The sequence below is a fragment of the Eumetopias jubatus genome, unplaced genomic scaffold, assembly GCF_037043125.1.
Source record: "Eumetopias jubatus isolate StellerSeaLion01/CBP00866 unplaced genomic scaffold, mEumJub1_p1.0 scaffold_13, whole genome shotgun sequence".
NCBI classification, from domain to species: domain Eukaryota; kingdom Metazoa; phylum Chordata; class Mammalia; order Carnivora; family Otariidae; genus Eumetopias; species Eumetopias jubatus.
In genome coordinates, this window is record NW_028274819.1 from 15,477,770 (window position 1) to 15,495,763 (window position 17,994).

At 40.4% G+C, this 17,994-nt stretch overlaps 1 protein-coding gene across 6 annotated transcripts in view; it reads left to right on the forward strand.

The window, feature by feature from the left end:
• Window positions 1-17,994, forward strand: part of FNBP4 (formin binding protein 4) — a 41,585-nt gene continuing 23,591 nt past the window's right edge. For 3 of the 6 annotated variants that reach the window (XR_015766678.1, XM_028111181.2, XM_088018000.1), the window contains exons 1-9: window positions 1-276; window positions 1,262-1,351; window positions 6,630-6,766; window positions 7,304-7,490; window positions 9,323-9,470; window positions 9,614-9,734; window positions 11,509-11,850; window positions 12,789-12,999; window positions 17,281-17,402. Coding sequence is in view for 5 of the 6 variants with exons in the window: in XM_028111181.2 (XP_027966982.2) it covers window positions 48-276; window positions 1,262-1,351; window positions 6,630-6,766; window positions 7,304-7,490; window positions 9,323-9,470; window positions 9,614-9,734; window positions 11,509-11,850; window positions 12,789-12,999; window positions 17,281-17,402 (1,587 nt within the window). In the remaining variant the exon portion in view is untranslated. The remainder of the gene's footprint in view (window positions 277-1,261; window positions 1,352-6,629; window positions 6,767-7,303; window positions 7,491-9,322; window positions 9,471-9,613; window positions 9,735-11,508; window positions 11,851-12,788; window positions 13,000-17,280; window positions 17,403-17,994) is intronic. The other 3 variants (XM_088018001.1, XM_028111179.2, XM_028111180.2) reach the window with 3 other exon arrangements.

Here is a 17,994-nt window from a genome sequence, read left to right on the forward strand (position 1 = left end):
CGCCCCCCTCGGCTGGCCGACGCTCGCGGCTCGCGCTCGGGCTCGCGATGGGGAAGAAGTCCCGGGCGGTACCCGGCCGCAGGCCCATCCTGCAGCTCTCTCCGCCGGGGCCCCGAAGCAACACGCCGGGCAGGGATCCGGAGCCGGAACCCGACACGGAACCGGACTCGACGGTGGCGGCGCCCAACCAGCCAGCTCCGGCGGCGCCATCGACGACGACGACCACGGTGACTACTGCCGCCGCGGGCCCGGACGACTCGCCTTCAGAAGGTAAAGGTGCGCGAGGGGCCCCGACACTTAGGTGGGGGCGTCCGAAACTTGAGCTCGGGGCTTGCGGCCTACAGCAGGGCCGTGGGAGGAAGAGAAACCGGGGCGGGCGGGCTTCCTCCGCATCCGAGGCCTGCTGCGTGGGGCCCGAAGGGAGTACCGCTGTGGGCCCCAGGGCGGCGGAAGGGGCCGGCGGCGCCCTGCGCGCCCGCCCCACTGACCGAGGCGCCATCTCTGGTGCAGGGCTTGGCCTGGCATCCCGAGTTTCCTCGACGTGCACCTTCAGCTTTGCATAACTTACCGGATATTTGTGAAAGTAGGAGCTTCTCGTCCGAGGCCTCGTGACCGGGAACCTGGCCTTTAATACACGTCATGTGCTTTTCCCTTCGTTTTTGTTGAAACCGAGAGGGACCCTTTAGAAGTGAGCAACCCCATTTTATTATGCCAGCCAAAGCGAACGTAACCCCAAACTGGCAGATATCCCCAAAATTCCTGCAGAGGTGGAACTGGTGGGTTCCCAAGTACTTGTTTGTCCCCAGAATGGTACTTGGATTAAGAGTAACTGTTCAGCGTTGGTACGGGGGCCAGATGCCCGAGAAGCCGTGACCGTTTCAGGCGCTAAAAAATCACGTTGGGTAGTTCATGCGGGGGAAAAAAAAAATGCTGTAGCTGTGTTGTAAAGGCCCTACAGGAGCCCGGAGATTTAGAGTGAGAGTGTGTGTGTGTGTGTGTGTGTGTGTGTGTGTGTGTTTAAATTGTGTAATTATTTCAGATGTACTTTTACGTACCATAATCATATTCTTAATGTTAAAGCCACTAGTCACGTGTTTGTTTATTATCTCCCAATTTGGGTCAGTGATGGATTTACACACCCTGTTTTCAAATTGGTGAAATTTAGACTTGGAAGGTGAAATCGAAGATTGTTTTGTCACCTGTAGTGTTTTCTTTGGTCCACCGGCACATTAGTTTTCTTTGGTTCCTTTTTTAAATCCAGATGAACAGGAAGTGGTGGTGGAGGTTCCCAGAGTTCAGAATCCTCCCAAACCAGTCATGACCACCAGACCTACAGCCGTTAAAGCAACAGGTACAATTTTTTTTTCATGTTTTCTACAAGGCTTTTCTTTCATTAGGATCAAATTGGATTTGTATATAAAATATTTTGTTGAATGCTTCAATGTTGCTAACATATTTCTCCCATAAAAGGGAAATTTAAAATTTTTCAAAATAAAAATAAAATTTTTGTGTCTGAGGGCTTGCTGGTATATACACTTTAACCAAAGTAAAATTTGTTGTTGCTTTTTCTCTGTACCCAAGATACTTTGTACTACTTTTCTTTTAAAACTATTTTGTAGTTTTCTGGCTCCCTCACTAGCTTGGTGTTTTGTAGAGACATCAAGGATGTCTTTCTTTTTTTTTTTTTTTAAGATTTTATTTATTTATTTGAGAGAGAGAGAGAGAATGAGAGATAGAAAGCACGAGAGGGAAGAGGGTCAGAGGGAGAAGCAGACTCCCCGCTGAGCAGGAAGCCCGATGTGGGACTCGATCCCGGGACTCCAGGATCATGACCTGAGCCGAAGGCAGTTGCTTAACCAACTGAGCCACCCAGGCGCCCCAAGACATCAAGGATGTCTTTCATTCTGTGCATTTCTTTTCCAGCACAGTGCTTTGAATGGTATCTAGTGAATATTTGTGGAGCTGAAAATTGCTCTTATTAAATATTTTTTAAGCATTAAGGAATATTTGGATATGCAGTAAGTGCCAAGAATGTTAGTTTTTGGGTGCCTGGGTGGCTCAGATGGTTGGGCGTCTGCCTTCGGCTCAGCTCATGGTCCCCGGGGTCCTGGGATCGAGTCCCGCATCGGGCTCCCTGCTCCTTGGGAGCCTGCTTCTCCCTCTGCCTCTCTCTCTCTCTCTCTCTCTCTCTGTCTCTCATGAATAAATAAAAAAAAAATTTAAAAAAAATGTTAGTTTTCTTTATTCTTTATATAATCTTGAAATATCAAAATATGTTTTGTACTAAATATAACTAATATTAATTTTATTCTTTTCAGTTTGGAGTTCTCTCCATACTGAACAATACCCCTGAAATAATAGATGCTTGTTCTCTCCTCCCATTTGCCACTTCAAACAAAAGTTGTTAATGGGGCGCCTGGGTGGCTCAGTCGTTAAGGTCTGCCTTCGGCTCCAGTCATGATCCCAGGGTTCAGGGATCCAGCTCCGTTTCGGGCTCTCTGCTCTGCGGGAAGCCTGCTTCTCCCTCTCCCACTCCTCCGCTTGCGTTCCTGCTCTCGCTCTCTGTCAAATGAATAAAATCTTAAAAAAAAAAAAAAGTTGTTAAAATATGTTTTTATAATATAGTAGAGCAAATGTATCTATTTTTTTTTAAGAGTTTATTTATTTTGACAGAGAAAGACACAGCAAGAGAGGGAACACGAGCAGGGGGAGTGGGAGAGGGAGAAGCACGCTCTCCGCTGAGCAGGGAGCCCGATGCGGGGGCTTGATCCCAGGATCCTGGGATCATGACCTGAGCTGAAGGCAGATGCTTAACGACTGAGCCACCCAGGCGCCCCGCATATCTAATACTTTTATGCAGAAGAATATTATGGTAATCTGCATGTGAAATCTCTAAGGAAAAATTCAAGAGTAGCCTCTGAAATTAGATCAACAGACTACTATGATACTTTTTTTTTTTTAAGATTTTATTTATTTATTTGACAGAGTGAGAGAGGGAACACAAGCAGGGGCGAGTGGGAGAGGGAGAAGCAGGCTTCCCGTGGAGCAGGGAGCCTGATGCGGGGCTCGATCCCAGGACCCTGGGATCATGACCTGAGCTGAAGGCAGATGCTTAATGCTTAAGGACTGAGTCACCCAGGTGCCCCGACTACTATGATACTTCACCCTATTGATTGTCAATAGTTTCTATGACCAAAAGGATTAAAACTGTTCAAACGTTTCAGTTACTAGCAATAGGACACAGGTACTATTTGAAACTTACAAGTAAAGTATACACCCAAAAAATGATTTTCTACCTAATGTAGCTAGTTGATTTGCAAATGGTGCTTATTGAGGTTTGAACAGTCAGCATCTCTCAAAAAAAGACTGCTAAGGACTACGCCTCTGAAGAATGTCCTTGCTTCCTCTGGTTTATAAGTAGCAAAAACATATCAGGAGTGTTTAGGGTAGGTCCTATGAGGCTTTTGTTTATTTTTTTTAATTAAATAATTTTACATAATACGACTTTATTTTCAGGTTTTTTTTAACTTTTTTATTTTTATTTTTATTTTTTAAGATTTTATTTATTTATTTGGGAGGGAGAGAATGAGAGATAGAGAGCATGAGAGGGAAGAGGGTCAGAGGGAGAAGCAGACTCCCTGCCGAGCAGGGAGCCTGATGTATTTTCAGTTTCACTCTAAATTCATTCCTGTTCTTATCACTGATGATCTAAATTTTCATGTGAATAGAACTTATATGCATTTCATGACTTGCTTTTATCTTGCTTTTATTCCTTTAGCGTTGCTTTCTGTCGCCTTAGCATTATTCCATGCAATTCTGTAATCTGATTTATTTTTTTTAAGATTTTATTTATTTGACAGAGAGACACACAAGGAGAGAGGAAACACAAGCAGAGGGAGTGGGAGAGGGAGAGGGAGAAGCAGGCTTCCCATGGAGCAGGGAGCCCGATGTGGGGCTCGATCCCAGGTCCCTGGGATCATGACCTGAGCCGAAGGCAGACACTTAACGACTGAGCCACCCAGACGCCCCTATAATGATGTGATTAATCATAAATTAATATAGCATCAGGTACTGTGCTGTAACTTGCTTTATCAGTCCCTTGAGAGCATTTGAGTTGTTTACAGCTTTCATTTAAATAAAGCTGCCAGAAGCTTTGTGTGAAAAAAAAATTTTTTTTTTAAAGATCTTATTTGTCAGAAAGAGACAGAGCGCACAGTCAGGGAGAGCGACAGAGGCAGAGGGAGAAGAAGGCTTCCCGCTGAGCAGGGAGCGCGATGCGGGACTCGATCCCAGGACCCTGGGATCATGACCTGAGCTGAAGGCAGACACTTAACCGACTGAGCCACCCAGGCATCCCGAAAAAAAAATTTTTTTAAAAGATTTTATTTATTGGAAAGAGCAAGCATAAGCAAGGGGAGGGGCAAAGGGAGATGGAGAAGCTGACTCCCTGCTGAGCAGGGAGCCCGATGCGGGACTCAATCCCAGGACTCTGGGATCATGACCTGAGCTGAAGGCAGGTGCTTAATGACTGAGCCACCCAGGCGCACTGTGTGAAAAAAAATTTTTTGAATTCTTTTGAGGGGTATATTCTCAAAGATGGGATTATCTAGCTGAAAGAAACTTGGAAGAGTTCTGTGGGTCTTGGTATATGTAATCGATTATTCTTTTTTTTTTAAGATTTTTTAAATTTATTTGACAGAGACACAGTGAGAGAGGGAATACAAGCAGGGAGAGTGGGAGATGGAGAAGCAGGGAACCTGTTGTGGGGCCCAATCCCAGGACCCTGGGACCATGACCTGAGCTGAAGGCAGACGCTTAACGACTGAGCCAGCCAGGCGCCCCTAACCCGATTATTCTTAAATAATTTATGTTGTCTCTACAATTTTAAGTATTCCTGTTTCCCCAAAATACTGGGTTTAATCGTTTTCATTTATGTTGTTATTTAATAGTCATTATGTTATTAGCTTGTAAGAGGTTTGATGTGTGTACTGTGAAAAGCTCTGAAGTAAAAAAAAAAAAAAAAAAAGAATAGGTGGGCCTTGGCTAAACCTGTTGCCTGTGAGACTAACTTTGAGTCTAGGGAACTACCTACCCCTGCTTGGGGAATTTTGTAATCAAAATTCCGTGCAGCTCACCTGGTTGGAACCTTTTACCAAAGGATGTAGAATTAAGGCTAGTGATCTGGATGATTATATATATAATTGTCTGTAAGAAGTGTTTTTATTTAAAAATATAAATTTCCCATCCTCCCCACCACCACCCAAACACATCAGTGCTGAATACTAAAGTGCAGGTATTTTTCATGCAGAAAGGCCTCTTTTTGTATTACTACTCTTAGTAGGCTATTCACTCTTATTCAGAAAATCAGAAAAGTTAACTGCATGCCCCAAAACGATGAGAAATAAAATACTTGGTAACTGGAAAATGGAACACTGTCATATGTCCACTTAAAAATCTTCCTAATCAGAAAAGAATTAAAAACATTAGAAGTTAAAATCTTCCTAATCAGTTTTAAATATTTTAGAAATTGGTATTTAGTACAAGAACTTACCTATATAATGAAGATATCGAAGGCAAGATTTTTATGAGTAAAGCAGTGAGTGTGAACTCCTATAATAAATGAAGCAACTTATGTTCATTTTTAGGTGATCTCATGAATTCATTTATGGAATTAGGATAAACTATCATATTACTTGCTGATAAATCTGTTCATTTACCAAATATTTATTGAGAACATAGAATGTTGCCAGGTACTGGGAAATTTAGTCTTAGTGATAGCTGAAAAGTTTAGCTGGAATTTAACATTTATTGTATTTATTATAATGAAATGATCTATAAAAGTATATATGCTTGCTTAATTGTAACGTTAGAATGGTCACAGGTAGTACAAAAGGAAGTAGCATACATGGGAACTCACAGAGGCCATACCTGATGGCTTGAGTTTGAGGAAGACATTGATGATTAGTTGCTGGGTTTTTGTTGTTTTTTTTGATTCTAGCACTTTGAATTCCATTATGATTTGTTGCTTATTTGAGGGAAAAATTCAAAAAGATTTTTAGTTTAGTTTTTTTTTTTTTTTAAGACTTTATCTGACAGAGAGAGACACAGCGAGAGAGGGAACACAAGCAGGGGGAGCTGGAGAGGGAGAAGCAGGCTTCCTGTGGAGCAGGGAGCCTGATGCCGGGCTCGATCCCAGGACCCTGGGATCATGACCTGAGCCGAAGGCAGATGCTTAACAACTGAGCCACCCAGGTGCCCCAAAAAGATTTTTAGTTTTAAAAATCTTTGTTTCATCTCCTAAACCCTAATTGGCTTGCTTATTTGAGATGGACACAAAGCAACAAATTCTAAAATCAAGATTTACCATGTGCTCTTTTGACAGAGTATGAGATTGAATGTGTATTTTGAGAAGGCTATCAAGCAACTATGTGAATGATTTTATTAGCTCTAAGTGCATAATGTAATTTATACATCTCTGTGGTGGTTCAGTGATGATTTATTTTGAGGTGTTCTAATCTGTAAGTAAAGTAAATGTAAACTCTGAAGAACCGTGTCACATTTTTTCTTGAGTACTTCCTGGGGCATACTGGCGTTGTTGTTATTAACATTGTTTACCATTTTGTTTCTAGGAGGTCTGTGCTTGCTTGGTGCATATGCTGACAGTGATGATGATGAGAGTGATGTTTCAGAAAAACCAGCACAGTCTAAAGAAGCAAATGGAAACCAGTCAGCTGATATTGATAGTACATTGGCCAACTTCTTAGCGGTTAGTGGTGCTTTTGTTTGGGTTTTTAATTATTGGAGCCACTTTGGGACCTGGATCTCAAGTGGTTAGCCTACTTTTTTGTCAGTCTCAGTGTTTCCCCCTCTACCTTCTTTGCCCCTTCCATCTCTCTTCCTTAGTCCCTCCCCATCGCTCTCTTCTCTTTTTGTAAAGGTTGTAAGGAGGAGAAAAATGGAGAATTAAAGGGTTTGGGGAACTTTAATGTAATTGGAAGGTGAGAGTTTTGATTGGAGAAGCTGAGAACTGATTGTGTAGAATTTTTTTTCTTTTTAAGATTTTATTTGACAGAGCATGTGTGCACAAGCAGGGGGAAGGGCAGGCAGAGGGACCAGCAGGGAGCCTGATGTGGGGCTCGATGTGGGGCTCAATCCCAGGACCGTGGGATCATGACCTGAGCCAAATGCAGACACTTAACTTAGCCACCCCAGTGCCCCTAGAATTTTTTTATGGTTATTGTCATTTCTTCAGTTTTCTGGTTTTGAGATTATTAAAGCATTTGTTAATGTTTTCATTCTAAAGGAGATTGATGCTATAACAGCTCCTCAGCCTGCAGCTCCTGTAGGAGCTTCTGCTCCACCTCCAACTCCACCTCGACCAGAGCCAAAGGAATCAGCAACATCTGCCCTTTCTTCTGCTACTTCAAATGGAACAGACTCAACTCAGACCACAGGGTGGCAATATGATACTCAGTGTTCACTAGCAGGAGGTAAGTTTGATCCTTTGATTTTTAAAGAAATCTAAAGTGCAGTCTTTAAAGGTGTTCTAGGCATTGACATTCCCAAAGATGAAAACCCCTATCCTTTAGCCCCAGACTTGAGGATTCTGGCCTTTTAAGTACATGTTTAGAAGATGATAAGGAGGACTGTTTTCTCTGAGAATTAGTAGGATAATAGTTGTATCTTTTGAAAAATAATTGCAAAAAAAAATTGCCCTTTTAACTGGTTGCAGTTTATGCCAAGTGAATAACAAAAGCCATTATTTTAGAAATTCTTTTGGGCTTCAAGATACATTTTTGGACTATCAAACTGCTTTTTTAAGCCATGGTGCAAAGAGGAGTTGGACCCCCAGGAGACACTTGACAGTGTCTGAAGACGTTTTTTGGTTGTCACAGCAGGGGGTGGGAAATTGTTAGTGCATCTAGTGGGTAAAATCTGGGATGCTAAACACTACATAGGGCTGCCCCCAATATATCAAAGAATTATCTAGACCAAATGTTAACAGTGCTAAGGTTGAGGAACCTTGTTAGATTGTTATGGCTTTAGAGCTGACTTGGGATATGAGGTCAGAATTGTGGAGAAATTAGTGCTGCTTTTTTTCTTTTTTTTAAGTTTTTAATTCCAGTATAGCTAACATACAGTGTTCTGTTAGTTTCAGGTGTACAGTCTAGTGATTTAGCAGTTCTCTCCATTACTCTGTGCCCATCAGGATAAGTGCCCTCCTTCATCCCCATCACCTAGTTCACCCGTCCCCTACCCTCCTCCCCTCTGGTCACCAGCAGATTGTGCTCTGGAGTTAAAGAGTCTGTTTCTTGGTTTGTTTCTCTCCTTTTTCCCTTTGCTCATTTGTTTCTTAAATTCCACATGAGTAAAATCATACGGTATTTGTCTTTCTCTGACTTATTTGCTTAGCATTATACTCTCTAGCTCTGTCTATGTTGTTGGAAATGGCAAGATTTCATTCTTTTTTATGGCTGAATAATATTCCATAGTGTATGTATACCATCTTCTTTATCTTTTGATGGATACTTGGGCTGTTTCCGTAATTTGGCTATTATAAATAATGCTGCTATAAACATAGGGGTGCATATTATCCTTTCAAATTAGTGTTTTTGTATGCTTTGGATAATTACCCAGTAGTGTGATTACTAAATCATAGGGTAGTTCTATTTTTTAATTTTTTGAGGAGCCTCCATACTGTTTTCCACAGTGGCTACACCAGTTGCATTCCTACCAACAGTGTAAGAGGGTTCTTTTTTCTCCACATCCTCACCAGCACCTGTTTCTTGTGTTTTTTATTTTAGCCATTCTTACATGTGTGGGGTAATACCTTGTTGTAGTTTTGATTTGCATTTCCCTGATGATGAGTGATGTTGAGCATCTTTTTATGTGTTGGCCATCTGTATGTCATCTTTGGAGAAATGTCTGCTCATATGTCTTCTGCCCATCTTTTTTTTTTTTTAAGATTTTATTTATTAGAGAGAGAATGAGAGATAGCACGAGAGGGAAGAGGGTCAGAGGGAGAAGCAGACTCCCCGCCGAGCAGGGAGCCCGATGTGGGACTTGATCCCGGGACTCCAGGATCATGACCTGAGCCGAAGGCAGTCACTTAACCAACTGAGCCACCCAGGCGCCCTTTCTGCCCATTTTTAATTGGATTATTGGGGTTTTGGGTGTTGAGTTGTAGAAGTTTTTTTTAAATATATTTTGGGTACTAACCCTTTATCAAATATGTCATTTGCAAACATCTCCCCCCATTTAGTAGGTTGTTTTTAGTTCTGTTGATGAGAATTTTGTATTTTAAAATTTTATTTTCTTCTAGTTGGAATTGAGATGGGAGATTGGCAAGAAGTCTGGGATGAGAACACAGGATGCTATTATTATTGGAACACACAAACAAATGAAGTGACTTGGGAGTTACCCCAGTATCTTGCCACCCAGGTACAGGGATTGCAACATTATCAGCCCAGGTAAGAATAGACTTGAAAAAGAAACTACCTAAGAAGGAAGTTAGAATCTTATTTTTTGTTTTTAATATTTGCCTTCTGTTTTTTTTGCTAAGTATATATGTGAGTGTGTGTATATATATATATAGATTTTGTTTTGTTTTTAGTTCTGTAACAGGTGCTGAAGGTAATTTTGTGGTGAATACAGACGTGTATACTAAGGAGAAAAACATTTCTGTTTCCAGTAGTAAAAGTGGACCAGTCATAGCCAAGCGAGAAGTTAAAAAGGTCAGTTTTACAACTTCTCTCATTTGCTTATTTCAGATCTAAAGAACTTGACTGTTACTCTGGCACAGGTATAGATGCTTTCTGTTACTGTCTTTAACCAGATGTGAAATAGGATAAACGCTGATTGTGAAAGCTTTAATTTAATTTAATGTTTATGTTTAATATGTAGCATTTATAATAGTTATCCAGTTCGTTGGTTCTTTTGGATGCCACAGAGGCTCATTTGGGTCATTGTGAAGGATGGGGGAGCAGCAGGCAGGGCTTCAGATCTTCTTCTCCACTTCAGAATAGCTCTACTTTGGGACCCCCACGTAAGATTTTTTTTTTTTTTGGAAAAAAATAAGCTACCTTAAAAATTAAAAACTATTATTAGTAAAATGAGCATTTCTGTAGTCTCATTAGTAAGACAAAGTTGTATTCTATAGTGTGTGTGTGTTGAATTTTAATTTATCTTGAATTTTAAGTGATGGGTTTATTTTTTTTTAAGATTTATTTATTTATTTATTTGAGAGAGAGAGAATGAGAGATAGAGAGCACGAGAGGGAAGAGGGTCAGAGGGAGAAGCAGACTCCCCGCCGAGCAGGGAGCCCGATGTGGGACTCGATCCCGGGACTCCAGGATCATGACCTGAGCCAAAGGCAGTCGCTTAACCAACTGAGCCACCCAGGCGCCCCTAAGTGATGGGTTTAAATGGGGAGTATAGTAAAACGTACTTTCAGGAGGCGCTTGACTGACTCAAGTCAGTAGGTAGAGCATTCACCTCCTGATCCCAGGGTTGTGAGTTCAAGCTCCACGTTGGGTGTGGAGCCTACTTAAAAATACACACACATACACACATATAGAATTATTTGGTCTTTATAACTCTAGGAGGGAAGTAGAGCAACTATTACCCCAATTACTTTACAAAAGTATTTTGTAAAGAAGCACTTTAAGTTTAATCACACATTTCATTTTAGAATTATTTCACTTTCCTCTAAATCACCTTTTTAGCATACTACAGAAGAGTGGAGATTTATTCAGTCATATGTTGAGTTGACAAAATTCAGATCTTATTTAATTTTAATTCTAATTTTTTTTTTTTTTTTAAGATTTTATTTATTTGACAGAGAGAGAGAGACAGCCAGAGAGGGAACACAAGCAGGGGGAGTGGGAGAGGGAGAAGCAGGCTTCCCACTGAGCAGGGAGCCTGATGCGGGGCTTGATCCCAGGACCGTGGGATCATGGCCTGAGCCGAAGGCAGACGTTTAACGACTGAGCCACCCGGGTGCCCCGATCTTATTTAATTTTTAAATTCTGCTTCTGCTAACGTGCCTTTAGACTTTGAGAATAGGGGGGAGGATATGTGTGAATTCCACCCAGAACTAGGTTCTAGTTCAAATGCTGCTTTTCTAAAGTAACAATGTTTGCATTATGTTCACGTAAGAAAAATGATACAACCATTATGTACTAATCTGTTGGTAGTCAGTGATTAGGGGTGCCTGGGTGGCTCATTTGGTTAAGCGTCTGCCTTTGGCTCAGGTCACGATCCCAGGGTTCTGGGATTGAGTCCTGCATCAGGCTCCCTGCTGAGCAGGGAGTCCGCTTCTCCCTCTCCATCTACCCCTCCCCCCTGCTCATGCTCTGTCTTGCTCTCTCAAATAAATAAATAAAATCTTTTAAAAAAAGAATATCCAGTGATTGAAAAATATAGTCCTTTTTGGCATGAACAAATTGAATATATATTCAGGTGAGGGTTTTTTTTTTTTTAGTTAAAAGATTATTTTATTCTTTATAGGAAGTAAATGAAGGAATTCAGGCTCTCTCAAATAGTGAGGAGGAGAAGAAAGGGGTGGCAGCATCACTGCTTGCTCCTTTGTTGCCTGAAGGAATAAAAGAGGAAGAAGAGAGATGGAGAAGAAAAGTAATTTGTAAAGAAGCAGAGCCAGTTTCAGAAGTGAAAGAAACAAGTACAGCAGCAGAAGAAGCAGCAACTATAGTAAAACCACAGGAAATTACATTGGACAACATGGAAGACCCTTCTCAGGAGGATCTTTGCAGTGTTGTTCAATCTGGAGAAAGTGAAGAAGAAGAGGAACAAGATACCCTTGAGCTGGAACTTGTTTTGGAAAGAAAAAAAGTAAGGTCTTGAAGCTTTTGTTATATGCCTTTTCTCCCTTGCATACTATTAGACTCTGGGATCATTGTGCTCAGTTAACTGCCATTATTGGGATTTTGTTTTTCTTAATCTTTTGTCTAGATATGTTTAAGCTTATGCAATAAAAACTTGAACTGTGGAGTTACAGTTCTTTTGGTTTCTGATGGTGCTTTTGATAGTTGACAACTAATAAGGACTGATACTGCTCTGATTTAAAGATAGCTGAATACAGTGAATAACTTTTCTTTTATTTAGCTTCTTAACAAATGAGCATTGTAAATTCTTGGTGATAACTTGGTTTTTAACCCAACAGTTAAAGTACGGGTTGACTTCCACTGAGCACCTGTGGGATTGATCACATAGTTAAATGGGTCTTGTAAGATTAAGAGGAACTAATAATGTCATGTGCTTTCGTTTCAAAAAAGATGGTCCACAGGAAACTTTCCTGATTGAGAAATTGATGTTTACCTATTTTCTGCCCTGATTTTTCTTGGAACAGTTTCATCTACTGCTACTTTGAATATGAAACAAAATCTTAATGGGTGTTACAAATAACAGCAGTATCTTCTTGAAGGTTTCCCCATTTTGAAAAATTTGAAGCTATGGAGAGGGACAAGCTAATTTAGACTTTATCTGCTGTGTTCATATATTGGAAAATTTTTCTCTTGGTGGATCTCTAAGACTTATCCCCTTCAAATCAGTATTTGTTAACTACAATCATGAATAAGCATTTACTGGATACTGATAAAAAATACAAGCAAAATGCTTGGCTGTGATGGGGAAATGTATTAAGAAAAACTTCCTGTCCTCAAAGGTTTTTAATTCTCATAATATGTGGTTATCACTCTTGGTATTCACAAATGCTTAAATGTTGATAAACAGCTAAAGACACTCTAACTTTTTTGTCGTGTTCATCCTAGGCAGAGTTACGAGCCTTGGAGGAAGGAGATGGTAGTGTGTCAGGGTCTAGTCCATGTTCTGACATCAGCCAGCCAGCGTCTCAGGATGGAATGCGTAGACTTATGTCTAAAAGGGGGAAATGGAAGATGTTCGTTCGAGCTACAAGTCCAGAATCTACCAGTCGGAGTTCTAGCAAAACTGGACGGGAGACTCCAGAAAATGGAGAAACTGGTAATTCGTGTTTTACTTTAAACTTTCAGGGATGAAAGATAGAGAGTGGAACCTTTCCCTTTTTTGGTTCCCTCTTCAGCAAAAATGCTGGAAAGGAAGCTTCCTTTCATTTCTCTCCTTTTCCTACTTCACCTCTAATGGAGGAGTAAGAGTTAAGATTTGCCATCAATTGGGTTGTAGATTCACTACTGATTGGGGACTACCTCTCCCTCAAAAGCAGAAAAGCAAGATTGACTCCTCTTTTTTAAAAAATCCTGCTACAGTAGTCTTGATCTGTATTAAGCCCATGGGCTCTCCTTAGCTTATTGTTTACACTTGGTAAGCAAGGCAGGCAAGGACCACCTCTGTCAAGCCCAGCCTCATCTCTGCTCTCACTTTGTGTACAAGTTGCCCAGCCTCTGGTTAATTTAGATGGATAGGTCCTTTCATAAGGACCCAACTTATCTCTGTTCATGGTAACGTAGAAGAGACCCTGATGCATCTTTCCAGTCTATTAGAACTAATATCTTGGGATACCTGGGTGGCTCAGTTGGGTAGCATCTGCTTTCTGCTGAGATCATGATCCCAGGGTGCTGGGATCAAGCTCCAGATGGGGTTCCCTGCTCAGCGGGGAGTCTGCTTCTGCCTCTTCCTGGGTTGTACTTTCTCTCTCAAATAAATGAAATCTTTAAAAAAAAAAAAAAAAGGAACTAAGACCTTAATCTCTATTTGTCCCTAATTCTGTAGTGGAAAATTAGCAATAAGATTTGAGCACCAAACCTTAGTTGTGCATACCTAACAGAAGATATCTTTATAGCTATGGTTAAAAAAAAACAAATAAACAGAGAAATAAGTAAATGTAACATCCTTGTTTGAATTTTTTAATTTTTTTATTTATAGCTTTTATTTATTTTTAAAGATTTTATTTATTTATTCATGAGAGAGAGAGAGGCAGAGGGAGAAGCAGGCTCCCAAGGAGCAGGGGGGAGCCCGACATGGGACTCGATCCCAGGACTCTGGGATCATGACCTGAGCCGAAGGCAGATGCTTAACCATCTGAGCCACCCAGGCGCCCGAATTTTTTCTTTTCAATCAACAATATAGAAGAATATGAAGTAGAAATCTAGAAGTCCCCCTTCGTCTTTTCCCTATTCTCATTCCCTACCCCTGAAGTCTATTTTCTCTGTCCTTTATTTAACTATGTTTTTCTAGACCTTTTCCTCTATATTCATTTTCTAGTTGTGTATGTATGTGTAATGTATACATGTGCATATGTAATTTTTGCCATAGATGAGATTAACCATATGGTTGTTAGGTGACATGCTTTATTCACTTAAAGCGTTTAAAATTATTGTTTTAACTACTAAATGGTATATATATTTTCATTTAATTCTTCTCATCAGTGGGATTTAAGTTGTGTTCATGTTTAACTCTTTAAAATAATACTGCCTTGGGGCACCTGGGTGGCTCAGTCATTGAGCGTGTGCCTTCGGCTCAGGTCATGATCCCAGAGTCCTGAGATCGAGCCCCACATCGGGCTCCCTGCTCCGCGGGAAGCCTGCTTCTCCCTCTCCTGCTCCCCCTGCTTGTGTTCCCTCTCTCCCTGTGTCTCTCTCTGTCAAATAAATAAATAAAATCTTTAAAAAAGTAAAATAAAATAATACTGCCTTTCTGTTATCCAGTAATACCTATAAGCCATTCAAATGTGTATTCTTTTTTTTTTTAAGATTTTATTTATTTCAGAGAGAGCACAAGCAGAGAGTGGGTGGGCAGAGGGAGGGGGAGAAGCAGGCTCCCCACTGAGCAGGGAACCAGATGCAGGGCTTAATCCCAGGACCCTGGAGTCATGACCCGAGCCAAAGGCAGATGCCCAACCAATTGAGCCACCCAGGTGCCCCAATTCTAATGTATTCTTGCAATTGAACACTAAACATGATATGATCTACAGTTAATATGCATCAACATGATTTTAACAAACAGTAGTGTTGAATTTAAAAAGCTACAGAAATACTGTGCTTAGAAGATCTATCCATGATGAAACTAAAGGAAGGTACTTAAACCATTAGGGTAGAGATTATGTCTGGTGTAGATGTGAAAGCAGAGGCACTGTGAATTTCAGAAGTGCCAGCGATAGTCCTCCATAATGCTGGGTTGTAGTTACCTGAGTGCTTACTTCATTCTTTATATTTGTTATGATACTTAATAGTAAACACAAACATCCTGGTATATATATATCTTTTTGTAGATTTTAACGTCATTATAGTATAGATGCCTAGAGATACATTGCTAGGTCAAGGGGTATGTACATTTTATTTTATTATTTATTTATTTTGGGGGGGTATGTACAATTTAATTTGGTAGATCCTAATTGCCCTCTAAAATATTCTAGTCTTGGGGCGCTTGGGTGGCTCAGGTCATGATCCCAGAGTCCTGGGATCGAGCTCCGCATTGGGCTCCCTGCTAAATGGGAGGCCTGCTTCTCCCTCTCCCTCGCCCCCTGGTTGTGTTCCCTCTCTCGCTGTGTCTATCAAATAAATAAAAAATCCTTAAAAAAATAAAATAAAATATTTTAGTCTTAGGGGTGTCTGGGTGGTGGTTGGTTGGTCATCTGACTTCGGATCAGGTCATGATTTCAGGGCCCTGGGATCAAGCCCCGCATCGGGCTCCCTGCTCAATGGGGAGTCTGCTTCTCCTTCTACCTCTGCCCCTCCACCTGCTCATGCTCTCTCTTTCTCAAATAAATAAAAATTTTAAAAATATATATATATTCTAGTCTTAGAGCTCTAGTGGTGCTATAAATTGTTAAATTCTTGTACCTAGCACCAAATGTCAGATGTCTAATATACCAATTAATTACAAACTAATAAGTGAGAGAGAAGTTGGTTTCAATTTGAAAATGCAGAAGGAATATTAATGATTAAGAGCAAGGCCATTATATGATGAGATTAAGTATAAGATAAACTTTTAGGCTAATAAAAGCTATTGAAAGTGATATTAAAAAGTCACATTACTTCTTTAGATCAAGGCTTAACCAGAGTCAAGAAAAAACTTAAATTTGGTTATTTTTGTTAAAAAATGACTGATAACCTCATGACAGAATGATTTACATTGTATATGTGGATTAGTTTGGTAAGCAGGTGGTAAGCAGACATAACAGTTCATATCTGTACTCCATTTAAGTTGATGGTAAGCCTCTTCTCTTTTGAAGATTCCCACTAGCAGACATCACCAACCAGAAGAGTAGGTGGGTCCACTAAAGATTGTCCGCAGGTCTTAACCAGTTTAGAAATAAGGTTATCAGTTAGTTTAAAATTAATGTTCCTCTGATTTTGAAAGTCTTTTTTTTCAAAACCCAATTCATAAAGAACCCTTATATATTCTAGTTTGATATGTAGCCTTTTTTTTTTTTTAAGATTTTATTATTTGAGAAAGAGTGAGAGAGAGAGAGCATGAGAGGGGGAGAATGAGAGGGAGAAGTAGACTCCCCGCTGAACAGGGAGCCTGATGTGGGACTCAATCCTGGGACTCCAGGATCATGACCTGAGCCAAAGGTAGTCGCTCAACCAACTCAGCCACCCAGGCGCCCAATATATAGCCTTTATTATTATTTTTTTAAAGGTTTTATTTATTCATTTGAGACACAGAGCTGCAGGGAGAGAGACAGGGAGAGGAAGAAGCAGGCTCCCCGCTGAGCCAGGAGCCAGATGTGGGGCTCGATCCCAGGACCCTGGGATCAGGACCTGAGCAGAAGGCAGATGCTTAACCATGTGAGCCACCCAGGTGCCCCCCGATATGTAGCCTTTAAAAGTAATTCAGTTGGTTAAGCAACTGCTTTTGGCTCAGGTCATGATCCCGGAGTCCTGGGATCGAGTTCCGCATCGGGCTCCCGGCTCAGCGGGGAGCCTGCTTCTCCCTCTGACCTTCTCCCCTCTCATGCTGTTTCTCTCTCTCCCTCTCTCAAATAAATAAAATCTTAAAAAAAAAAAAAGTAATTAAAGCGATGGTGTTCTGGAATAGAAGATTAGAAAAAATAGATGAAGGAGAAAGGGAAAGCAGAGACTACAGGGTAATGTAAAACAGTTATTTATAGACATTTTAAGAAAGGTAATGATAAAGAATAAAGTTCTTTGGCTTTATAAAGATAGTAGATAGATAAGTCTTTATGGTTTTTTTAATAAGGAAAGCAGGCAAAGGGAAAAGAACTAATAACTTTTCACATATCTCTGCTACAGGGGTAAGAAAATATATATGGGGATGCTAGGTTATTATTGGTCCTTTAGTTTCACATGGTTTCTTTTGTAGTAATTGGTGCTGACACTTCAGAAAAAATAGATGAGAATTCAGACAAAGAGATGGAAGTAGAAGAATCTCCAGAGAAGCTAAAAGTACAAACAGCACCTAAAGAAGAAGAGCAGGATTTGAAAGTATGTATATTCTTTAATACGGGCTTTAAAGGGGGCAACCGTTCTTCAAGTACAGTGATCTTTACTTATCTCCATCTATAAACTATTTATGTATATAGTTAGGTGAAAAGGTCATATTTCAGGCTGAAACATTGAATTATGAGACTCGTTTCAGAGAAATTACCTAGAATTCTAAATGCTTTAATTGCTTTCTTAAAAGTTAAGCCTTCATTGGAAAGCAATAACAGCTTATCAAATGTAGTCCTAGTTTGGAAGTACTGAAGAGTCTAAAAATCACAAATTTAATTCCTCTGTGAACTACTTGTCCTAACACAAAAGTAAATTTGGTTCCAGTTTTATTTCAAGCCTAATATTGTAAGAATTGGACCATGTAAGTATGAGGCTCTTTAAGGATGGTCTGTTGGAAAAACTATTTAGCACATTTTTTTTGACCTGAAAGAGTTTACTCAGTCACTGACTAGTTTACAACCATGTGAAAGGGACTGGGAGAATTAATTTTGCTCAGTGTGTAGGTAGTAAAAGGAATTAGTAATGCATAAATGATAGTTTGGACACTATTGGGAGTTGTATCATTTAACATCTGTTTACACCT